The sequence below is a fragment of the Biomphalaria glabrata genome, chromosome 8, assembly GCF_947242115.1.
Source record: "Biomphalaria glabrata chromosome 8, xgBioGlab47.1, whole genome shotgun sequence".
Lineage (NCBI taxonomy): Eukaryota > Metazoa > Mollusca > Gastropoda > Planorbidae > Biomphalaria > Biomphalaria glabrata.
In genome coordinates this window covers 10,913,888-10,932,056 of record NC_074718.1, presented here as the reverse complement: position 1 = coordinate 10,932,056, position 18,169 = coordinate 10,913,888, and the positions used below count along the sequence as shown (strand labels likewise).

The 18,169-nt window shown below is 32.3% G+C and overlaps 1 protein-coding gene across 2 annotated transcripts; it reads right to left on the bottom strand.

The window, feature by feature from the left end:
- Positions 1 to 548: 548 nt before the first annotated feature.
- Positions 549 to 16,055, bottom strand: LOC106053608 (kinesin-like protein KIF3A). 2 transcript variants are annotated; one of them, XM_056037914.1, is made up of 17 exons: positions 15,845 to 16,055; positions 13,802 to 13,903; positions 13,033 to 13,201; positions 12,203 to 12,347; positions 11,638 to 11,722; positions 11,120 to 11,225; positions 10,194 to 10,333; positions 9,403 to 9,600; positions 8,732 to 8,906; positions 7,914 to 8,015; positions 5,845 to 6,001; positions 5,201 to 5,381; positions 4,515 to 4,625; positions 3,218 to 3,343; positions 2,501 to 2,623; positions 1,677 to 1,813; positions 549 to 1,036 (listed from the first exon to the last, which is right to left on the bottom strand). In XM_056037914.1, the coding sequence occupies exons 1-17, from the start codon at positions 15,848 to 15,850 to the stop codon at positions 997 to 999; spliced, it is 2,103 nt and encodes a 700-aa protein (XP_055893889.1). In that variant the 5' UTR covers positions 15,851 to 16,055; the 3' UTR covers positions 549 to 996. The 2 variants fall into 2 exon arrangements, with proteins under 2 accessions (XP_055893889.1, XP_055893888.1); XM_056037913.1 differs by lacking the exon at positions 15,845 to 16,055 and having other exon boundaries at positions 13,802 to 13,912.
- Between the last annotated feature and the right edge of the window lie 2,114 nt (positions 16,056 to 18,169).

The window sequence follows — 18,169 nt, the reverse complement described above, 5'->3', positions numbered from 1 at the left end:
AGTTGACACACATGGAAACAATAAATGCTCATTATTGATGAACAGTGTAGGAAGGGCCATTTAAAGGGAGAATGAGTTTCTCCTTTGTGCTCAGATCTATGTTGGCTGAATTAGTGGATTTAAAACCAGAATTAGTAAGTTGTATAACAAATGACAAAGATCAGTAAGCCAAGGCAGCATTCCAAAAAAATGTGTAGGAACAGATCCTAAAGCTTTTGAGTAATAGTACTGGTTTAAATTTCATTTGTTCAGATATGCCAGAATAAAATATATATATGAAGAAAACTGCAGTGCAGGGCATTTCATTTACACAAACACATTAATTTAGCAGTAATATTTACACAAGGATATAAATAGGCAAATAATTTACATAATGAGTTGATGTCCCTGTTCCCAACATTTACAGTCATATTGCATTGTCTATATTATTCACATCAGATTGGTTATTTTAATAGCACATAATGAAAATAATAACTTACAAAGCATAATACTGCAAGCTATGAAAGTATATTACAACAGAAGTTGTACATAAAGTAGGCATATGTACAGTGTGCATCACAAGTACTTTCAGATTCAAAGCTCTGTCAACTAGATTTAGTCAATTATACACGTCACAGGAAAAAGGACAGACATTATATAATTCATTCAGGATAAATGAATTTAGAATAAATAAAGTTCATGTCTTCTTTGTTCATAAGAATTATAAATTATGTTACTTTAAATGACTTTGTGGCACTGAAATTATGAATGATTTTGAAAGGTATAGTTCTCTTCATTCATTAAATGTGCATGTAAATTACAACATAATTAAACTTGATTTATTCTGAAGTCAATGTCAAGTACTAAGGTTAACAACAAAAATGAACTAAAAATTATCTACAGGTGAATGATAATCATTTATCCCAGAGTCCAAACTTTGCCTTTTACCCAGCATTCCAGACAGTCCCAGAGTAGTAAAGACTTGAAGGTGAGTAGAGTTATTGCCCATGCCAGCAGTCAATGAAGTAAAGAGTTGATGTTTGAGTCTTGGCGTTTCCTATGACAAAAAAAAAACAAACAACAACAACAATACACATCATCACTATAACATCATCAATCATCACCAGTGATTCATGTCATGTCAAGGGAGGAATGAAGGTGGATTATAATTGTATGACATGTCAAGGGAGGAATGAAGGTGGATTATAATTGTATGAAAGGACTAAGAAAATTGAATGTATTTGTTTTAATATTATAAATCAGTGTTTGGCCAAGTTAAAGCACAATTCCATTTTTTTTTTGGATGAGGCCAATAGGGAATATTAAAGAAATCCACCAAAACCCAAAGCTGCTTAAGGAGAGACATCAATGTCAGGGGAAGAGGAGGGGCACATCAAAAGTAAAATGTTGAGAAGAATTCCACAAGAGGAAAGAGACTTACCTTATTACCATGTTGAAGAGGGGGAGATATTAAATTTGTGAAATCGCTGAACTGAGGTACATAAGAAAGATTCAGTTTGTCAGGTCTTACAAAAGAAAAAAAAAAGACTAATCTGTCTCCACCTAATTATGTTTTAATCTTACCTTTTAAGTTTACTCATTTTTGTTCAGTTTAACATAAACAACTTTTGTTAGTTATTTTACAACTACATTTCAACTTTCAACATTCCTGCCTAAACTAAAACTTTCTTTCTTACTTCCTGGAACTCTTGGGTCTATTGGCTGTCTTTGGTCGACCACTTTTTGAACCTTTGCCCGTCTTGGGCCTGAGTGCTTCCAGTTCACCATCTCTGGTGTAGGCTAAGTACACACTGGACAGATCTATTTCTGGACTCTGTCAACAGAAAAACAAGAAAAAATTACATTATCTTAAAAGAAACAGTAACACTAAATACTGAGGAAGTAGATGTAGGTGAAAGATGTTACTCTAAACTGTATTCTCAAACTTTTCATTAAAGAAAAATTATACAAAAATAAAAAAGAAAAGCAATATTTGCAATATTAATTCACAAAGCTTGACTTTAATTTTCTTACTAAGATGAAGTTGATATGATTGTGAGTCTTGGACTCCCAACAGCAAAGTTAGAAAGAAAAATGTCCAGCCTTGACAATGTTAGGCACCTCTGAGACTGTACAAATAAGGATATGACTGGACCAAAAAAATCAAAAAAGCGTCTTTAGGACATTTTTATCCAAGTGTAAAAAAGAAATATAATGACCATGTCACATGACCTTCTCACAAAAAAAAGGATTATTTAAAAAAATAGCAGCAAAAGAAATGATGGCGGGATAGCATCAAGGAATACACAGGCAACTGGATGAGAAAATGAGATTGGCAAGTAACAGCAATGAAGCAGACTTGTCTGCAAAACAATTTAACTGCTGCTCAAACAAACTTTTGGACAGATGAAAGTAAAGTGAATGCACAAATTGTAAGACAAATTTCCTTATGGACAATAAAGATTATTATTATTATTATTATTATTATAAGAATTTGAAGTCTGGATCATTCTAGACCAACCTTTTCTTTTTCTTTCTCTGGCTGTGGAGTTTGTTTCCTCATATTATTCCCTGTGTAGGCCACGCAGCGTAACTGCCATTCACCAATGTCATCATTCCAGTGGACATGTTTTTCTATCATATCCTGTTTACAAACAATGTGCCAATTGATTAAAAAAAAAAAAGACAAGTCTCATAAGAAAAAATAAAAATAAAGCTGTATAGTAACATGAATAACAGAGTAACAAAATGCAGTCAACGAGTAACTGTTAACCAATCAGAATAAATGTTGTACAGCAGCTAAGTGTGCAAGGGCTTAGAATCATCAATTCTGATTTTAAAGAAATGGTATCCCATTTTTAATTTGTATATACTTCAATATTTGTATATAATTTAACTATACAAATGTCGATATTCAGATATTTAAAAACCAAATAAAGAATTCTGTGAAGTAAGACAAACAAGATTTTAGTGTACATATTAAGTGAATTTAGCATATAGAACTTGTTCATATTAAGTGAATTTAGCATATAGAACTTGTTCATATTAAGTGAATTTAGCATACATAGAACTTGTACATATTAAGTGAATTTAGCTCTCTCTCTCTCTTCCTACTCCCCCCAACCTGTTTTTTTTATGCTACTAAAACATTTGCCAATAAGAGATTTAGAAAATATCTTCTTAAATCAATTCTTCATAAACTTATAATTGCAAAAGTCTCTATGATGAAAATGCTTACTTGAAATTCTTGTGGAATAAAACAATCTATAATGGTCATCTGTAGTTTCAGATCTCTACTCAGTTGCCTCACATTCTCCAGAAGCCCCTCCATCTCTCTCTGATGCTCCTGTTGCATGTCTGCTATCTGTGTAAACATAAAGTATATGATTCAAATCAACTGTATTCATCACCACAGTGCCCCATGACTGCCAATTTACAGTAAAGCCCACTGCAAAACAGTTTTTTATCCCAATTGTGAGTTTTTATTATAGTCTAATAACAGGAGTTTTGTTGGTAATCCCATAATAAAGCAGAAACATGAAAATTGTATAAAGGTACACAAATGGATTGTAAAGCCCACTGCAAAACAGTTTTTTATCCCAATTGTGAGTTTTTATTATAGTCTAATAACAGGAATTTTGTTGGTAATCCCATAATAAAGCAGAAACATGAAAATTGTATAAAGGTACACAAATGGATTGTAAAGCCCACTGCAAAAACAGTTTTTTATCCCAATTGTGAGTTTTTATTATAGACTAATAACAGGAATTTTGTTGGTAATCCCATAATAAAGCAGAAACATGAAAATTGTATAAAGGTACACAAATGGATTGTAAAGCCCACTGCAAAAACAGTTTTTTAACCCAATAGTGAGTTTTTATTATAGTCTAATAACAGGAGTTTTGTTGGTAATCCCATAATAAAGCAGAAACATGAAAATTGTATAAAGGTACACAATTGGATTGAGCCTGAGACACACCACCTTAATGTGTCTTTAAAGAAGGAATAGAGCTACAACAGACACATTAAAAAAGTAAGATATCTACAACATATGGAACTTTATCTTTCAAGGAGAAACTTATCTGATAGCTCAAGAAAAGCCTGTATCAAGATAAAGACATTGTGTAAATTTTCTGACAACATAAAGGGATGAGAAAGACAGCTATAAAACTATCAAAGTCAAAGTTCAAGCAGAGTCTTTGTGAAGAGTAGTTGACCGACATCAAGGACTACACTCACCATCAAAGTCCATGTAAGTGAAAGTTTGAGAGTCTTAGATACAAGAAGGACCATGAATTAACTGCTTTTGCAAACAATAAACCAACAATAAAACATGTATACAAAATTTAAATAAAAAACAATTCCTACTTTATGCTCAAATATAATTGGATAGATTTAATCAGATTGGCGATTGTCATTGGAAAGAAAAAAGGGCATATGGGGGAGTCGGACCAACTTTTTCCTTCCAACTCCCACCGCTGAAGAGAGTATATACTAATAATAGAAGCTGAAACAATGGTTGCAACAAGACTTACTTCTGACTTGGCTTGCATCAACATTGTCCAAACTCTTTTTAATTTTTTTGTCTTGCCAGCCACTTCGTCCTGCAAACTGGAATATTTTTCTTCTATATCGAGACGCTCTTGCTGTAAACATAAGAGAAAAGAAAGAATGAGATTTATAATACTGACGAAAGCAGTGGAATAAGCTTCTTTTTGAATAAAGTAATTAGTTTTAATGCAGTGGTTGTTGAGGCTAAATTGATTCTTATATTTGTAGTTCAGTTCACAGTGCACCACTATCAACAATTGGTTAGTCCTCCTTTTATTTATAATTCTACTAAATTTCACAAGTTAAAAAGATGCAAGCATAAATTTTGTTAATGCAAGAACCCATATTATAGATTTGACTTTTAAAATGTGTTTCATGAACAGACACAAGACCTCATGATAGTAGTGACACTACTGCTAGCAGAAACTGAAGAGTCATTGGTTTGCGTCAGATAAGCTGTTTCTATTAATAATGTTTCTCACAAGCAAACAGGGATTTAATTTTTTTTTATTTCCACAAAAATCACTCCAATCTTGGTAAATATTTAAAAAAAAAATTTCACTACTAAAAATAATGATTGTTCACTACTGAGTATTTGTTTTTTTTTTCACCCTTAGTAATACGGTTATGTAATAAGAGTGATAATTAATTTCACTGATAAGTTGGTTACCTCTTTTTCCTCTAATGCTTTCTTAAGTTCTTCTTCCTTCTCTTTCCTGGCCTCTAACTCCCTGGCACTCTCTTCCAGAAGACGCTCCTGTTCCTCGGCTTTCTCCAAGAGATTCTCCCCCCCTACAATGATCTTTTTCTCTATGACTGAAAGTTTTTGTTTGAGCTGCTCCTGTTCTTCCCTTTAAGAAATCAGTTCAAAATTAAAACACAGAAAAACCCAACTGCTTCTCACTAAACAACAGTAAGGAGATCAAACAGTGAGCTAGATTAATTGTTCAATCATATAGAAGATACAAAATGATATTGTGAGATAGCTATTCCTGGATGAGATCTTCATTCAGGGCGCAGTGCCAAAAAGACGGAAAAGAAAGAAAAACTAAATGATAGGGAAAAAAAACATGAAGGAATAGTCAGACCTTATACTGAATGAGAACTTATAATTGAGGTGAGAGGAGCCTTGAACAAAAAAAAATGAAGGGAACTTATCAACAAAAAATCAAGACAGTTGTGGAAACTTAACTTTCTCCAAAAAAAAATAATTATGATAATGAAGAATTTCAAATCTTAAGTATCACTTTTTGTTTCTGTTTCTTCAGGTTATCAAAACCATAAATGTAAGATGAGAAAAAAACAACAACTAACTGAAATTTTTTCAATTCTGATTCTTTCTTCTCAAGGTCTGTCTTTACTTTGTTTCTTTCCTCCTCTGCCATGTCTTTCTTAGACTCCAGCATTCGTCTGTCCTCTTCTATCTTGGCTTGTATCTCAGCCATTTTCTCTTTAGATATGTGACGCTTGGCTGCCAATGAAAAGGTATAGACAAAACAAAGATTTAACTAATAGTAGACCTAACACACAAAGCAATACAGCCACATAGTAAATTCAATGAAATACTTAATTCAAAGGATATATTTTTATGAAATGATTTCAAATAGTAGAAATATTTTTAGACAGACACTTTCTTTTCATACCGTTGAATTTAAAGTCAAATTTTAATTCATTTTTTGTTCAAACATTTCCAATCAATTGAATTTTATTCCATTTCCAATCAACTAAATTTTATTCTAAATATAGCAGTTGTTGAAAATGAGAAAATTTGTAACGGTAAAACTAAATTAAAGCTGCATAATTGCACAGACATTTTGCAACATAATTGTCCATAAATATATATTTTATAGTTAGTTATTTTCACATAAAGATTCTAAAAAAAAAAAAGCCACACTAAAGATATCATTATTGTTAATAGCAATAACTAATACTTAATAAGCTTTTTGGGACATAAGATATGATATTTTTACTCTAACAATATTTTTATGGCATCGCTATCAAACTAACCACTTTAGATATAGGCCTTCTACATTTATCTCACATGTTGAAATAGTCTTACTAGAATGTCTGAGCTGCTAAAACAGGTACATGATAAAAGTTAAAAAAAAACAACTAGTATAGTCACACACTGCACCAAACAAAACACTTTTTAAAGGCAATTTATCTTACACAAATGTGATATGTTTAAAAAACTAAAAACAAACAAACAGATGAAATACTTAAACAGCACAGCACACAAAGAGTTAAAAATGTAAGAGCTATAGCCAACTCTAAGAGCTCATCTTATTTATGATTTCTAAATGGAAGCAATCACACAGGAAGCACTAAGCTGATTCAGTAGCAGACTAATTAGGGTTGAAACAATGATATATAACACTGCTTATTTTTTATAAATTTATCAAATGTACATTTAAAAAAAATAAATGTATTTCTTTTTCTAGATGCTGGTTTCTTGAAGCACAAGTAGGAGGATTCATTCTACAGGATGGGTAAGATTATTGAATACATGGGGAGTGATGAGCCTGCATGCATTACTTCCATTTTTGTAAAAATTAACTTTAAGTTCAAAACTGATAAAAAATTATATTTTGGAAGTACATATTATTAATAGTACTCTTTAAGGCAATAAGTTGACCTTAAAAAGTCATCAAAACGCCCCCAATGTAAAGCAACTAATATTTACACTAGCGCAGGGTTTGTTAATTTGTCACTAAAAAACAAATCTGACACTGCAAAATAAAATAAAATGTTTTTTGTTTTTTTTAAACACACACACAAAATCAAACTAGGATACTTTTAATGTGAGATGCTTAGATACATGTGTGATAATTTATTTATGCATTTTTTTTAAAGTAATAAGTAAATAGTTTAAATGTTTTTTCTTTATTATTCATTTCTGTTGGAAAAAAATTTAATCATCAAAAATGAACAATTTAAAAAAAAACAATAAATAGTAATGATTTTTGTGATAATAATTTTTAACAAAAAAAGGTGATCTAGAAATGAAAATAAAATCTGAATTCATAGAATTGAAACTCACCATCTGTGTTTGTAATCAAATCACAAAGCATTAGAACAAATAAGACAGTAGTGTTAGGGGAATTATATCAGCTGAATAGATTTAGTTTTACTTGCTCATGCACAATAGAAACCAGAAAATGGAATTTAAGTTTTAAAAGAAGATGAAATGAGCTAAATGTCAAAAACTGATTTTTAAAGATTTTTTCCCTATATTGAAATATCATGTTAGGAAGTACAGTTATATGCATTAAGTGATCTAACAAACAGGGCTCTTTCCTTAACAGTATTTCTAAGCTTGTAACAACGCTTTATAAAGAACAAATTAAATTCATTTGTTAGAAAATGAAACGATATATAAATACCTTTTCTTCTCTTCTTGACAATTTGTTTGTGCCCATTTTCATCTATGATTTCTTCTTCTGATCCAGACTCTTCCTCTCCACTACCTTCATCATCACTTACACCTGAACAAACAGGGGTCAGAGTTGAAAATTAAAGTCTGCATTTAAAATGATCATAGCCACAACACCATAAAATAAAAAAGGATAAATTATCTTTTTTTTTTTTTTATTTTTTATTTCTTAAGACTATTTAGTCTAAGACTAAGACTGCTTTATTGATCCTTATGGAAATTTGTTGTGATTACAAGGACTCTTCTCATTTAAAGACAACACAACAGAAACATACACATAAATACAATAGACACAACATAGAAAGTTCATTCAGCGACTACACACAGGCATCTAGTTTGATTGAATCATGCTTACAACATGTGACTGTTATATGGGATGATGCACATACTAGAGAGGGAAAAATTGGAGTGTTTATAATGTATTTATACCATATCTACATTTTAAAACTTTTTATTTGTATTTAATTTTTAATTTTAACAAAATTATGTTTTTCTTTAAATAAAAATAAATATATTTCCTTGAGTTAAATTTTTTTTTCTCTGTTTAAAATCAGACTGCAGTAACAATTGTTGATACCATTCATGCATAACACACAAAACCACAGTCCACAGCCAAAACCAGGAAAATAAATAAATAATGAAAATAATTTAAGTATCAAAATATTTGAATGCACTTAGTCCAAGTCAATTTAACAATATCTAGTGTAACTTTCCCACATAAAGATTCTTGTTCTAAATTACACATTATAAGACTAACTATAGGCCTACCATCTTCCAACATTTTCTTGAGTTCTTCTATCTCCTTCTGGAACTGCCTCAGCAAGGCGTCTTTAGGGTCCTCATTGATTTTGGCTCGGTTCTTGATATTCTTTGCTCTGTTGGCATACCTTAATGTACTGATACTCTCGTCATAGTTGTAGTCTGCTGGGCCAACATTAGCTACCTGTCAAGATACAATGTCTACATGAAAGCATTTTTTGCAAACATCAAAAGAGCAGAGATAAGATAAAATAAATAAACTAAGTCAAAGTTTCTATGGCTAAATGTTGATCTAGTTGACAGCAAATTAAGTTTGGGTAAATTAGCTCCAGAAATAATGAAACTTTTTCAAAAAAGGCCACAAAATTTAAATTCCATAAGCCTAGTGTAAACAATAGCCAAGCAAGAACAGTATTAAAATTTACTGAAAATATTTCTTTAGATGTTTTTATCCATTGACTAAATTATGTTGGACACAACAAGGCTAAAATAGTGTCATAAAGTATAAATATTTGTTCAAAGTCTAAGTCAAATGTCCCTGTTCATTTCAGCAGAATTTTAAACATTTCCAAAAAAAAAAATGTGAATTTTATAGTGATTCTGCATGTTTTGTATATTTAAGTTGTAGGTCCAAATCAACCTAAAACAGCAATGCCAAATCCAATAGGTCAAGAGCTTACCATCACTGTTTTTGAGTTCCCACCAAGAGAGTCTTGCAGTAGACGAGTCAGTTTGGAGTTTCTGTAAGGAATGTGGGTGCTCTTGCCATCTACCAGAGCAGAGATGACATTACCCAGTGTGGAGAGCGACAGATTAATTTTTGTGGCCTCTTTCAGCCTTTGACCCGTAGCCCCAGTTTTAGCTTGACGCTCAGAGCCCTGAAACAATTATAGATTTAATGAAAACAATATTGCAAATGTTAGAAAGCTATTTATGTGATTTACAAGCAGAAATACAAGGTGTTTTACTAGTAGAAATACAAAGTGTTTTACAAGTAGAAATACAAGGTGTTGCTTAAATTTTTAAAGGTAAACACAAAGCCAATGAGCTAAAATAATTTTTATATAAATTTAAGCCCCAGGGTTTGTGGGGAGGGGGTTGTTTCTATCATATCATATATCCTCCACAACGATACCCAGTTTCACAAAGATTAGCTTTCTATAAATAATACACTAAGAGACAGAAGATTTACAATGGGCTATACATATTTAATTACAAGATGAATATATCACAACAAAATCTGGAAAGTGAGAACAGATTGTAATAATTCCACCAGAAGTAATTTCTAAATAGACATTGAGCTATAATACATTTTATTTTTAAGGTGCAAAATTTGTTGACACTTAGATGCATAATATCTAGTCAGATTAACAATACTCTTTCAGAAACAGTGAAACATTTATTATAAGTTAGTTTTGACATTTCCTAACATGCACGGCTGCAATGAAAGTTCAGTGTGACAAATACTCACAGCGAGATCTACCAAATGAAGCTTTCCTACTCTGACATGCTGCTCACCATCTGGACCTTTCTCACTACACTCAATGGTCACAGTGAAGATTGCATGTGACCTTGAACTGTGTAAGTTCATATTTGTGGCACCCACAGATCCTGAAAAAAAAAGAAGGATAAACAGGCTTAATAAAGTTTCTCTTTCAGACCTTGCGATTTATAAGGCAGATGATGTAAAGGTCATCGTAGCCGTGGCCAATGATTAATGAGAGTGTTATGTGGCCAGCTCAATAACCAGCAGCCTTTACTTTTTCCCAGCTAATGTCAGGATGGACTCAGAGGTACCCTAAAGATACCAAAATTTAAAATTCCAGTCTTGAAGACGATTCAAACCAGGAACCCCCTGGTTAGGAAGGCAAGTGCTTTACCACTTAGCCACCACACTTTTTACAGGCTTAACATCATGATTAATTATTTTTACTTTAAATCTTTGTGTTAATCCTTTTATTTCAAATCTTTATTTGAATGACTTTTTTTAAATGATATTAACTTTTTAGTTTGAGGACAAAATTAGGACTGAATATTATTGGGATGTGGTAGTTTAAGAGCTTAGTTAACTCTTTCTCTCCGTAATTGTTTACCACATTCTGGTGAAATCAACATTGGAATCGTTAGTTAGGAGAGAAAGAGTTAAAAGAGATCCAGGGTTTATAACCTTGGATTTAGATTTAATGGAAATAATATCTGACAAAATTGTTGACTATATATCATTTAATAACCTTTGACTATACAACCATGAGAACCACTTTAAGATCTCTGGTTTTCAGTTTTGATTACTTTTAATCAAAAAATGCTTTTAAAATAGTAAAGAATGTAAGCAATAAACAATAACTGGAAAAACAAAGCTGCTACCATTTTACATTAGGAAATGTCTAAAGCACTTACTATTTTTATTTCCAAGAGTCATAATTCGATCCATGTCATCTGCATTGTTGACAACAAAAGCTGACAGATCTTTGACATATACACCTACATCAGGTCTCTCTTTCACCTGTTGATGAAAGTTTAGACAACTCAGCAAAGTAATGGACAAGCCAACATTTAGAACTTAAGGAAATCTAACTTTTCAATGCAGACACTTTTATACAACACAATCAATTCTTGCAATGCCAGTTACTAGATATACAAGAAAATTTGCAATAAAGGCCAAAATTTATATAAAAAAAACAACAACTCAATGTATGCATTATTGTAACTTACAAGCAACTGGGTTTGTATTCTATATTTAATACTAAGTTAAAACTTTTTATCAGCACAAGATTATAAGTTACCCTCTCTTTGGTTAGCAAGGAATTAACATTAATATTCTTCGTAATTCTGAAATTCATAATTTGCTCTATTATGCACCTATTTGTTTTTTACAATCATGGTTTGCTATTGACTAGTTAAAACAGTTTGCTGACCTCTAGCCTCTGATTTTCATCTTTCCCTAACAAATCTCGAACTTCTTCATTGTAGATTTCCAGATATGAAACACGCACTAAAAACCTGGGATACAGAAATACAAAATGTAAAAAGATATACAATGAAATTTATATAAAATAAAATTATGCAAGACTTTAACACATTTGTTAGCAAAACTATTGTCATTTTATGACTTAACTTTTTTCAATTAGTTTGATTAGAGCTCAGTATATATGCAAGTCAGCTGAACTGACAGTGGTTCTAAAATTATTACTAACAAAATTTTCCTTGTTCTATTTTTTTTTTTTTTAAATCCATTTATTGAAAAAAACAACTACATTTGACTTTTAAAAGAAAAATATCTGTGCTGCTTTGGAAATTGATGTCTGATTTTAAAACCAGAACCAGAAACTTACAAGTTAATTAATTACAATATACTGAAATGAAAGTACTGCCTATGTTTATGTACAAGTGTTTTTAATTACCTTATAATAAGTTTTGTATGCACTGTCCCTCTTTAAGTATCACCTAAAGGTAAGTGAAGTGGATTAATGAAATAAATACCTTGTGTCGCCCTCTGCTTTAGCAATGTGACCAAAAATGTGGGCAAAAGAGTTGGGTATGATGCCTCTCTTTTCTGGTATTGCTCGTAGTCCTTCCATGGTGAATGTCTTTCCTGTGCCAGTTTGGCCATATGCAAATATTGTACCTGAACACAAAATTACTCTTTAGATATCATATATATATATATATATATATATATATAAAAGATAAGATAATTTTTATTGGTCCAATCAAATGGAAATTCAGTTTGACTACAATTGACCACCTCAGCGTAACTACTGTACAATAACAATATAGATGCACATACAAACAACATTCACACTCACAACCGGCACTATATAAATTAGACTTCTATGTACTTCTTGATGATGACAGATGACCTTGTAACACTGACTGAAAGTGGGATAAAAAAGTTTTAAATTTTTTTTTTCTGTTTTAGTTCTAATAGAAAGGAGATGACCACTTCGTTCAGATCTGATGTAAGAGTGGTTTAATGGGTGCAGGTTAAAAAATCAAGAGTAATTTGGAAAGGCATCTTTCATGAAAAAGCTCTTCAAGAGATGGTAGCTTTGTTCGAGTGATATACAATGCTTTTTTAATTAGTCTATTTATTCTATGTATATACATTGTACAGGTTAGTGCCAGGACACTCCTTAATTTCAAACTTTAATTTTTAACAATCTTTTAAAATTAACTCAAATTGAGAAAGTATTCACTTTTCTTATCCGTTCTATTAAATTGCAACGTACTGTGCAGAAAATGAAAATTAGTTTACAATTAACTAAGAATTTCTTCAATAAAAATAATATCGGTTATGGTAATAAGATTACCATTGTATCCTTCTAGCACACAATCAACTACAGGCCTTGCCACTTTGTTATAGACATCCAGCTGTTTACAGTCTGGCCCAAACACAATGTCAAAGGTGAAGGTTTTTGGTGGCTCCGACTGGGAAGCTTGAGGGTTTTTTACTGTGACAGATCCACGAACTTCATCAATCTTGTTTGAACAAACAAAGCATGTCTTATAAAATTACACTAAACATATTTACATAGTTTCCTCTTTAAAACAGTAACTAGAGCAAAGGCATTTTTCATTTAAATTTTTCATTGGAGCTACTGACAAGACACAATGTACAAAATCAAATCAAACATAATAAATAAATTGTAACAAAAATGCATACTAAAACTCTATGGCCATATTACAAAGTCTTCAGGGCTCGCAAAGACCTTCCTTCAGGGAACAGTACCAGGAAAAAGAAGAAGAGGCAGTCAGAGAAAGCAATGGGAAGACAACATAAAAGAATGGACGAGCCTGCCACTGAAAGAGGTTCTATCTAAGGCAAAAGACAGAGAGGAATGGAGAAAGATGGTCAACAAATCTTTCATGGTGCCCCAACAGTCCAACAGACTAAGGGATAGCTAAAAGTAAATTACTTAGAGAAAGCATAGGAAGCTTAAAAACATTATTTAAATGCCTCCAGCATTCCTGTAAGAGCCTTTACTACAATCATATTTAGCTATTTTAATTGATGTTGAAGCCAATCACTTTCAAACATGAACACTGCACAAAAATTCTGAAGAAGTGATTTAAACTTACAATAACCACCACGTTACAGTTGGTCTCTTTTTCCTTGTCATTTAGAGGTCTTGATCTCACCACAACTCGAACATTATCAATTTCTTTCATACTCTGATTCTCCTGGTTCATACAAAGATAACAAAAAATAAAAAATACTTTTTAAAAGAAACAAAGCTTATATTAAGTGTAAATGGATCAATTCCTATGGATCAGGTATGTAGTTATATGACTGACCTAGAAATAATAAATCTGAGCAATTAGAAATATTTGTACTAATTGTTTTTATTTAGCTTTTAGCTTTCTCAATGTGCTATGATCCTATCACTTGTCTGGACATGTTGTGAAAGGGGGAGAGAAGAAGGCGGTATCTTAATGAATGTTTACATGATCATTTTTTCAAATGCATAAAACAAACATTCACTCAGGGCTTCAGTCCTCATGGGGACTAATTCAACTTATACCACCACAACTGTCAATTAAGACTTTTCTTTCCCTTGTTCAAGATACCAAACAAAATAATTGATTACCAATAATTAATTAACCGATTGGTTAATTTTTAAATTGATTCTTGTGTTGTCAGGTAAAAAATATTAATTGTGTGAAACTTCAGCTTAATCTGAGATTGGGTGTCCTTCCTTTCCTTTCAGACCTTGTGGTCTAAAAGGGCAGATGATGACATCTGTTTCTGTGGGTGTGGGAGAAATAATGTGTACAAACTTTTACCATACAAACAGACAGACAGTTATGTCGTAGTATGTTGTATAATGGCAGAAAGTTAAGAGCCTCGTTACTTAATGTTGCAGCTGCATACACATAATCAACATGATTAAGATCAGTGTTTTATTTCAAAGAGGAGGCAGTGTTCTTTGCAATGGTGTTTTTTTTTTCCTCTAGTGCATTTTTTTTTTACCTGGGATATTTTGGAACTAAAATATAGGGTTAACAAACTGAAAATAGGTCACAAATTTGAGTGACTCAAGAAAATCACTGCAACTTCCCTGCATGCATTATATTAAAAAAAAAAAAAAAGTAATTTGAGAAGATGCATAAAATATTAATCATCTATCCATCTCTTCAAAAACATATAATATATATAACAATTTGATTCAAATGTGAAGATACAAAAAAACAACTTGCATTTAAAAGTTTCCTCTAAGCTTCACAAACATTCAAGAAATAGAAATAGATCTATTAGGTTATTACATTATCATCCTTATCGAAATAACTAGCCAAATTTGAATTCATTTAACTTTTATCTTCCCATCTCTCTTGACTAAGGTTATATTCACTTTGTCAGACAACAAAGTCTTAACCCCTCCTCCTCCTGTATCTTCGATGTGAACTTCTAGCACATAACCTAGATCTATCAGAATCCTCCATTTCAGCATTTAAATATCCATTGCTAACTGTAGTACAGTTGTTTTATTTTTGTCCATCTGAGAGGTGTGTACAGTTACAGTTACTGTACACACCTCTCAGATGGACAGAAATAAAACAACAGTTCTTGCAATGACCATAGTCCCCACATGACTATAATGGGCCTACCTGCTCCACACTAGTATAAAACAAGTATCATACCATGTCATTGGCCCAATGATGATTGTTATGGCATTAGCAAAATCAAATCGTCAAATTCAAATCAGTCATTTCATTCAATAATCATTGCAAAATTACTAATGATGATGTACTATTATATAAATTGCATTTTATTAAGTGTATTAGTATTAGTATTACTTAGAGACTTAGATTAGATCTAGATCTACTACTAGACATCTATCATCTAGTATTAGTAGTATCTAATAAGTATGAATACTAGATCTAGATAGGTCTAGTCTAGCTCTACTCTAGTCTCTAGATCTATAAAATGATAAAAAATTAATATGATTATCATTATGATATTAATTATTATAATTAAAATTTAAAACAACTTATGACATCATTGATTATGACTATGACTATGAACTAAGACTAACTTTATTTGACTAAGTCTACTACTCTAAGACTACTAACTAAAACTTAACTTAACTACTAGATCTAGATCTAAGTTAACTAAGAACTTACAGGCATTTTTGCGTTTAAAATCTCGATGTAATTCAAATTGTAATGAAATGAGCCTAAATTCTAAAACTTAAAAAACAGAATCTAGACTAGTCTAAAGAGGCCTAGATCTAGATAAATAGATCTAGACTCACTTAGACTAGATCTAGATCTAGAATAATAGATCTAGTCTATAACAGTATAACACAGTCAAAACACTTCTTCGGTAGTTAACATAAATATGCACCAGTGCGCAGGCGTAAAAATAAAATAGCTTCCTTATGATATAAAAAATATGGAATTAAAAGGAAACAGAAAAAAAAGCACTACACATTTTTTTTTTACTCTGGAAACTACGTAAATGGATGTCTAACATCTCGGGTCCAAGATTCCAAAGATTGACATGGAAATGTTTTCTAGTGAGAATTTCAAGATACATTTTAAACACGATAATCTGTTCTTTGTTTACATTTTGATTTTGTAGATCCTAGCTGTTAATATTCTTCATTCAAGTAATAAAAACAATAAGAATCCCCTCTATTATGTCCATACCTGCGATTGCAAGGACATCTTATCTTATCTTCTTATCTTATAATATATCGTCGTTTGTAGTGCGGTCTAGACACCGAACGTCCATGATGGAGCGCAAGCATCTTTGGTGAAAGCATTCAAGTAGTATTAGTAGCTTTCTGTATAATATCCTATGTCTCAGATCCATATAGGCCTACAAGGGTTTAGAGTAGAGATGGGAATCGAACCCAACTTTTAAAGTTCGGGTTCGGTTCGGTCAGATTTAAGTTCGAGTTCGGTTCGGTTCGATGACGAGTATAGTTGGAGATAGAAATGAAGATGCGGCAGGTTTTCGCTCAAGTGGTTTAATTCAGGGCGTGACTCGGCGCTAAGCGAATTTTTTAAAAAGGCTAATATCGATGTGCTTTCTTTCAGAACGCACTATTCATCATAATAAAAAAAAGTCGAGGGCCATATTAAATCTAATAATAAAGAGGCAGACCTGGCCAATAAAATTATGCAAGGGACATTCTAGGTAGGCCTACATATTGCGCACGTAGGCCTACTTCTATAACGGGCGTGATCTTTTTAAAGAAATATTCTTCGTGTAAAGACGTCTCTATCGAGGATTTTTTTTCACACATAAGTCGTCACTATTATAAATTGCAATATACGGAAGAAATTCGACTATTCTGAGACAAAAAAAAAATGCAGAAGAATCACACTAGCGGAGATGTTTTAAAATGTTTTCTTCAAAACGTTTTGACCCATATTGTGCATACGCGCCTCGCAAAAAGCAGTCTACAGTTGACAAGGTCTTATTAGAAGATAAAATGACATCTCCACTTAATATATTTTAATTTTTAAACATGTAATTATACTAATATTCAGATAAGTTACAATAATAATAAAACTTTTTTTTTTCGATGCCCCCCTCTCTTTGTTAGTTGGTTGCTGGTTTGTCGCTTACAAACAGCTAGTATAATTGAACCAATATAGGCGTTTTATATTTTTACCGGTAAGGAAAGTATAGATGAACTTCTTATGGTCCGACAGTTACGCTGGGCAGGGCATGTATCCCGTATGGGAGACGAACGTATGCCAAAGGCAGTCTTTTTTTTTTTGGTGAGCTAAAAGGTGGTCGACGTTACAGAGGCGCCCCACGAAAACGCTTCAAAGACCAGCTTAGGCGTCAACTTTCCTTGGCTGACATAGAAGAGAGCACCTGGTTGCATGCGGTCTTAGAACTAGTCAGTTGGAGTTCACTCCCGAAGGCCGCGGGATAGGCCTACACATTTGAGACCAAAAGAAAATCCGCTGCCGAGGACAACCGCAGACGCGAAAAGAAAAACTAAATCGACCACCTGCGAACAGTGGTTATGCTTGCCCTGGTGTGGCAAAATATGTAGGTCACAGCTGGGCCTGCGAAGCCATGGGAAAAACTGCATTCCTCACTAATCTTCGGGCTCGAAGACAAGCCTTATAATAATATATAAACTTAATAAACTTTAAAATAAAGCTCTTATGTGAACAACTCAATATAGCCTAACTGTTATTACAATATTCACATATTTAACTTGAGATAGAGTTGTAATATTAATGAAATATACTGATATTTAAACAAAATCTAGGTCACCACAAAACAACGTCTTTACTCTTTCATGTCTTAAGATTGTCTGCCGTTTCACATTTGCATTACGCTAATTTCACCATCCTTAATGCATAAACACCAATCAATCGCTTAACCTCTTCTTACCGCCACCAGAAAAAAAAAAACACACACACTTTCTGACACCCCTTTTTGTCAAGAAGTTGCGTCTCCCCATCCCCCAATTCAAG

What these genes read in the sequence shown, in the direction of transcription:
- LOC106053608 (XM_056037913.1), bottom strand. Translation starts at nt 13,912, where the DNA reads ATGAACCAGGAGAATCAGAGTATGAAAGAAATTGATAATGTTCGAGTT. An exon ending in AAGCATTAGAGGAAAAAGAG is followed by an intron (nt 4,626 to 5,200) that starts GTAACCAACTTA and finishes TTATGTTTACAG; the next exon opens with CAAGAGCGTCTCGATATAGA. An exon ending in AGACCCAAGAGTTCCAGGAA is followed by an intron (nt 1,037 to 1,676) that starts GTAAGAAAGAAA and finishes TTTTTGTCATAG; the next exon opens with GAAACGCCAAGACTCAAACA.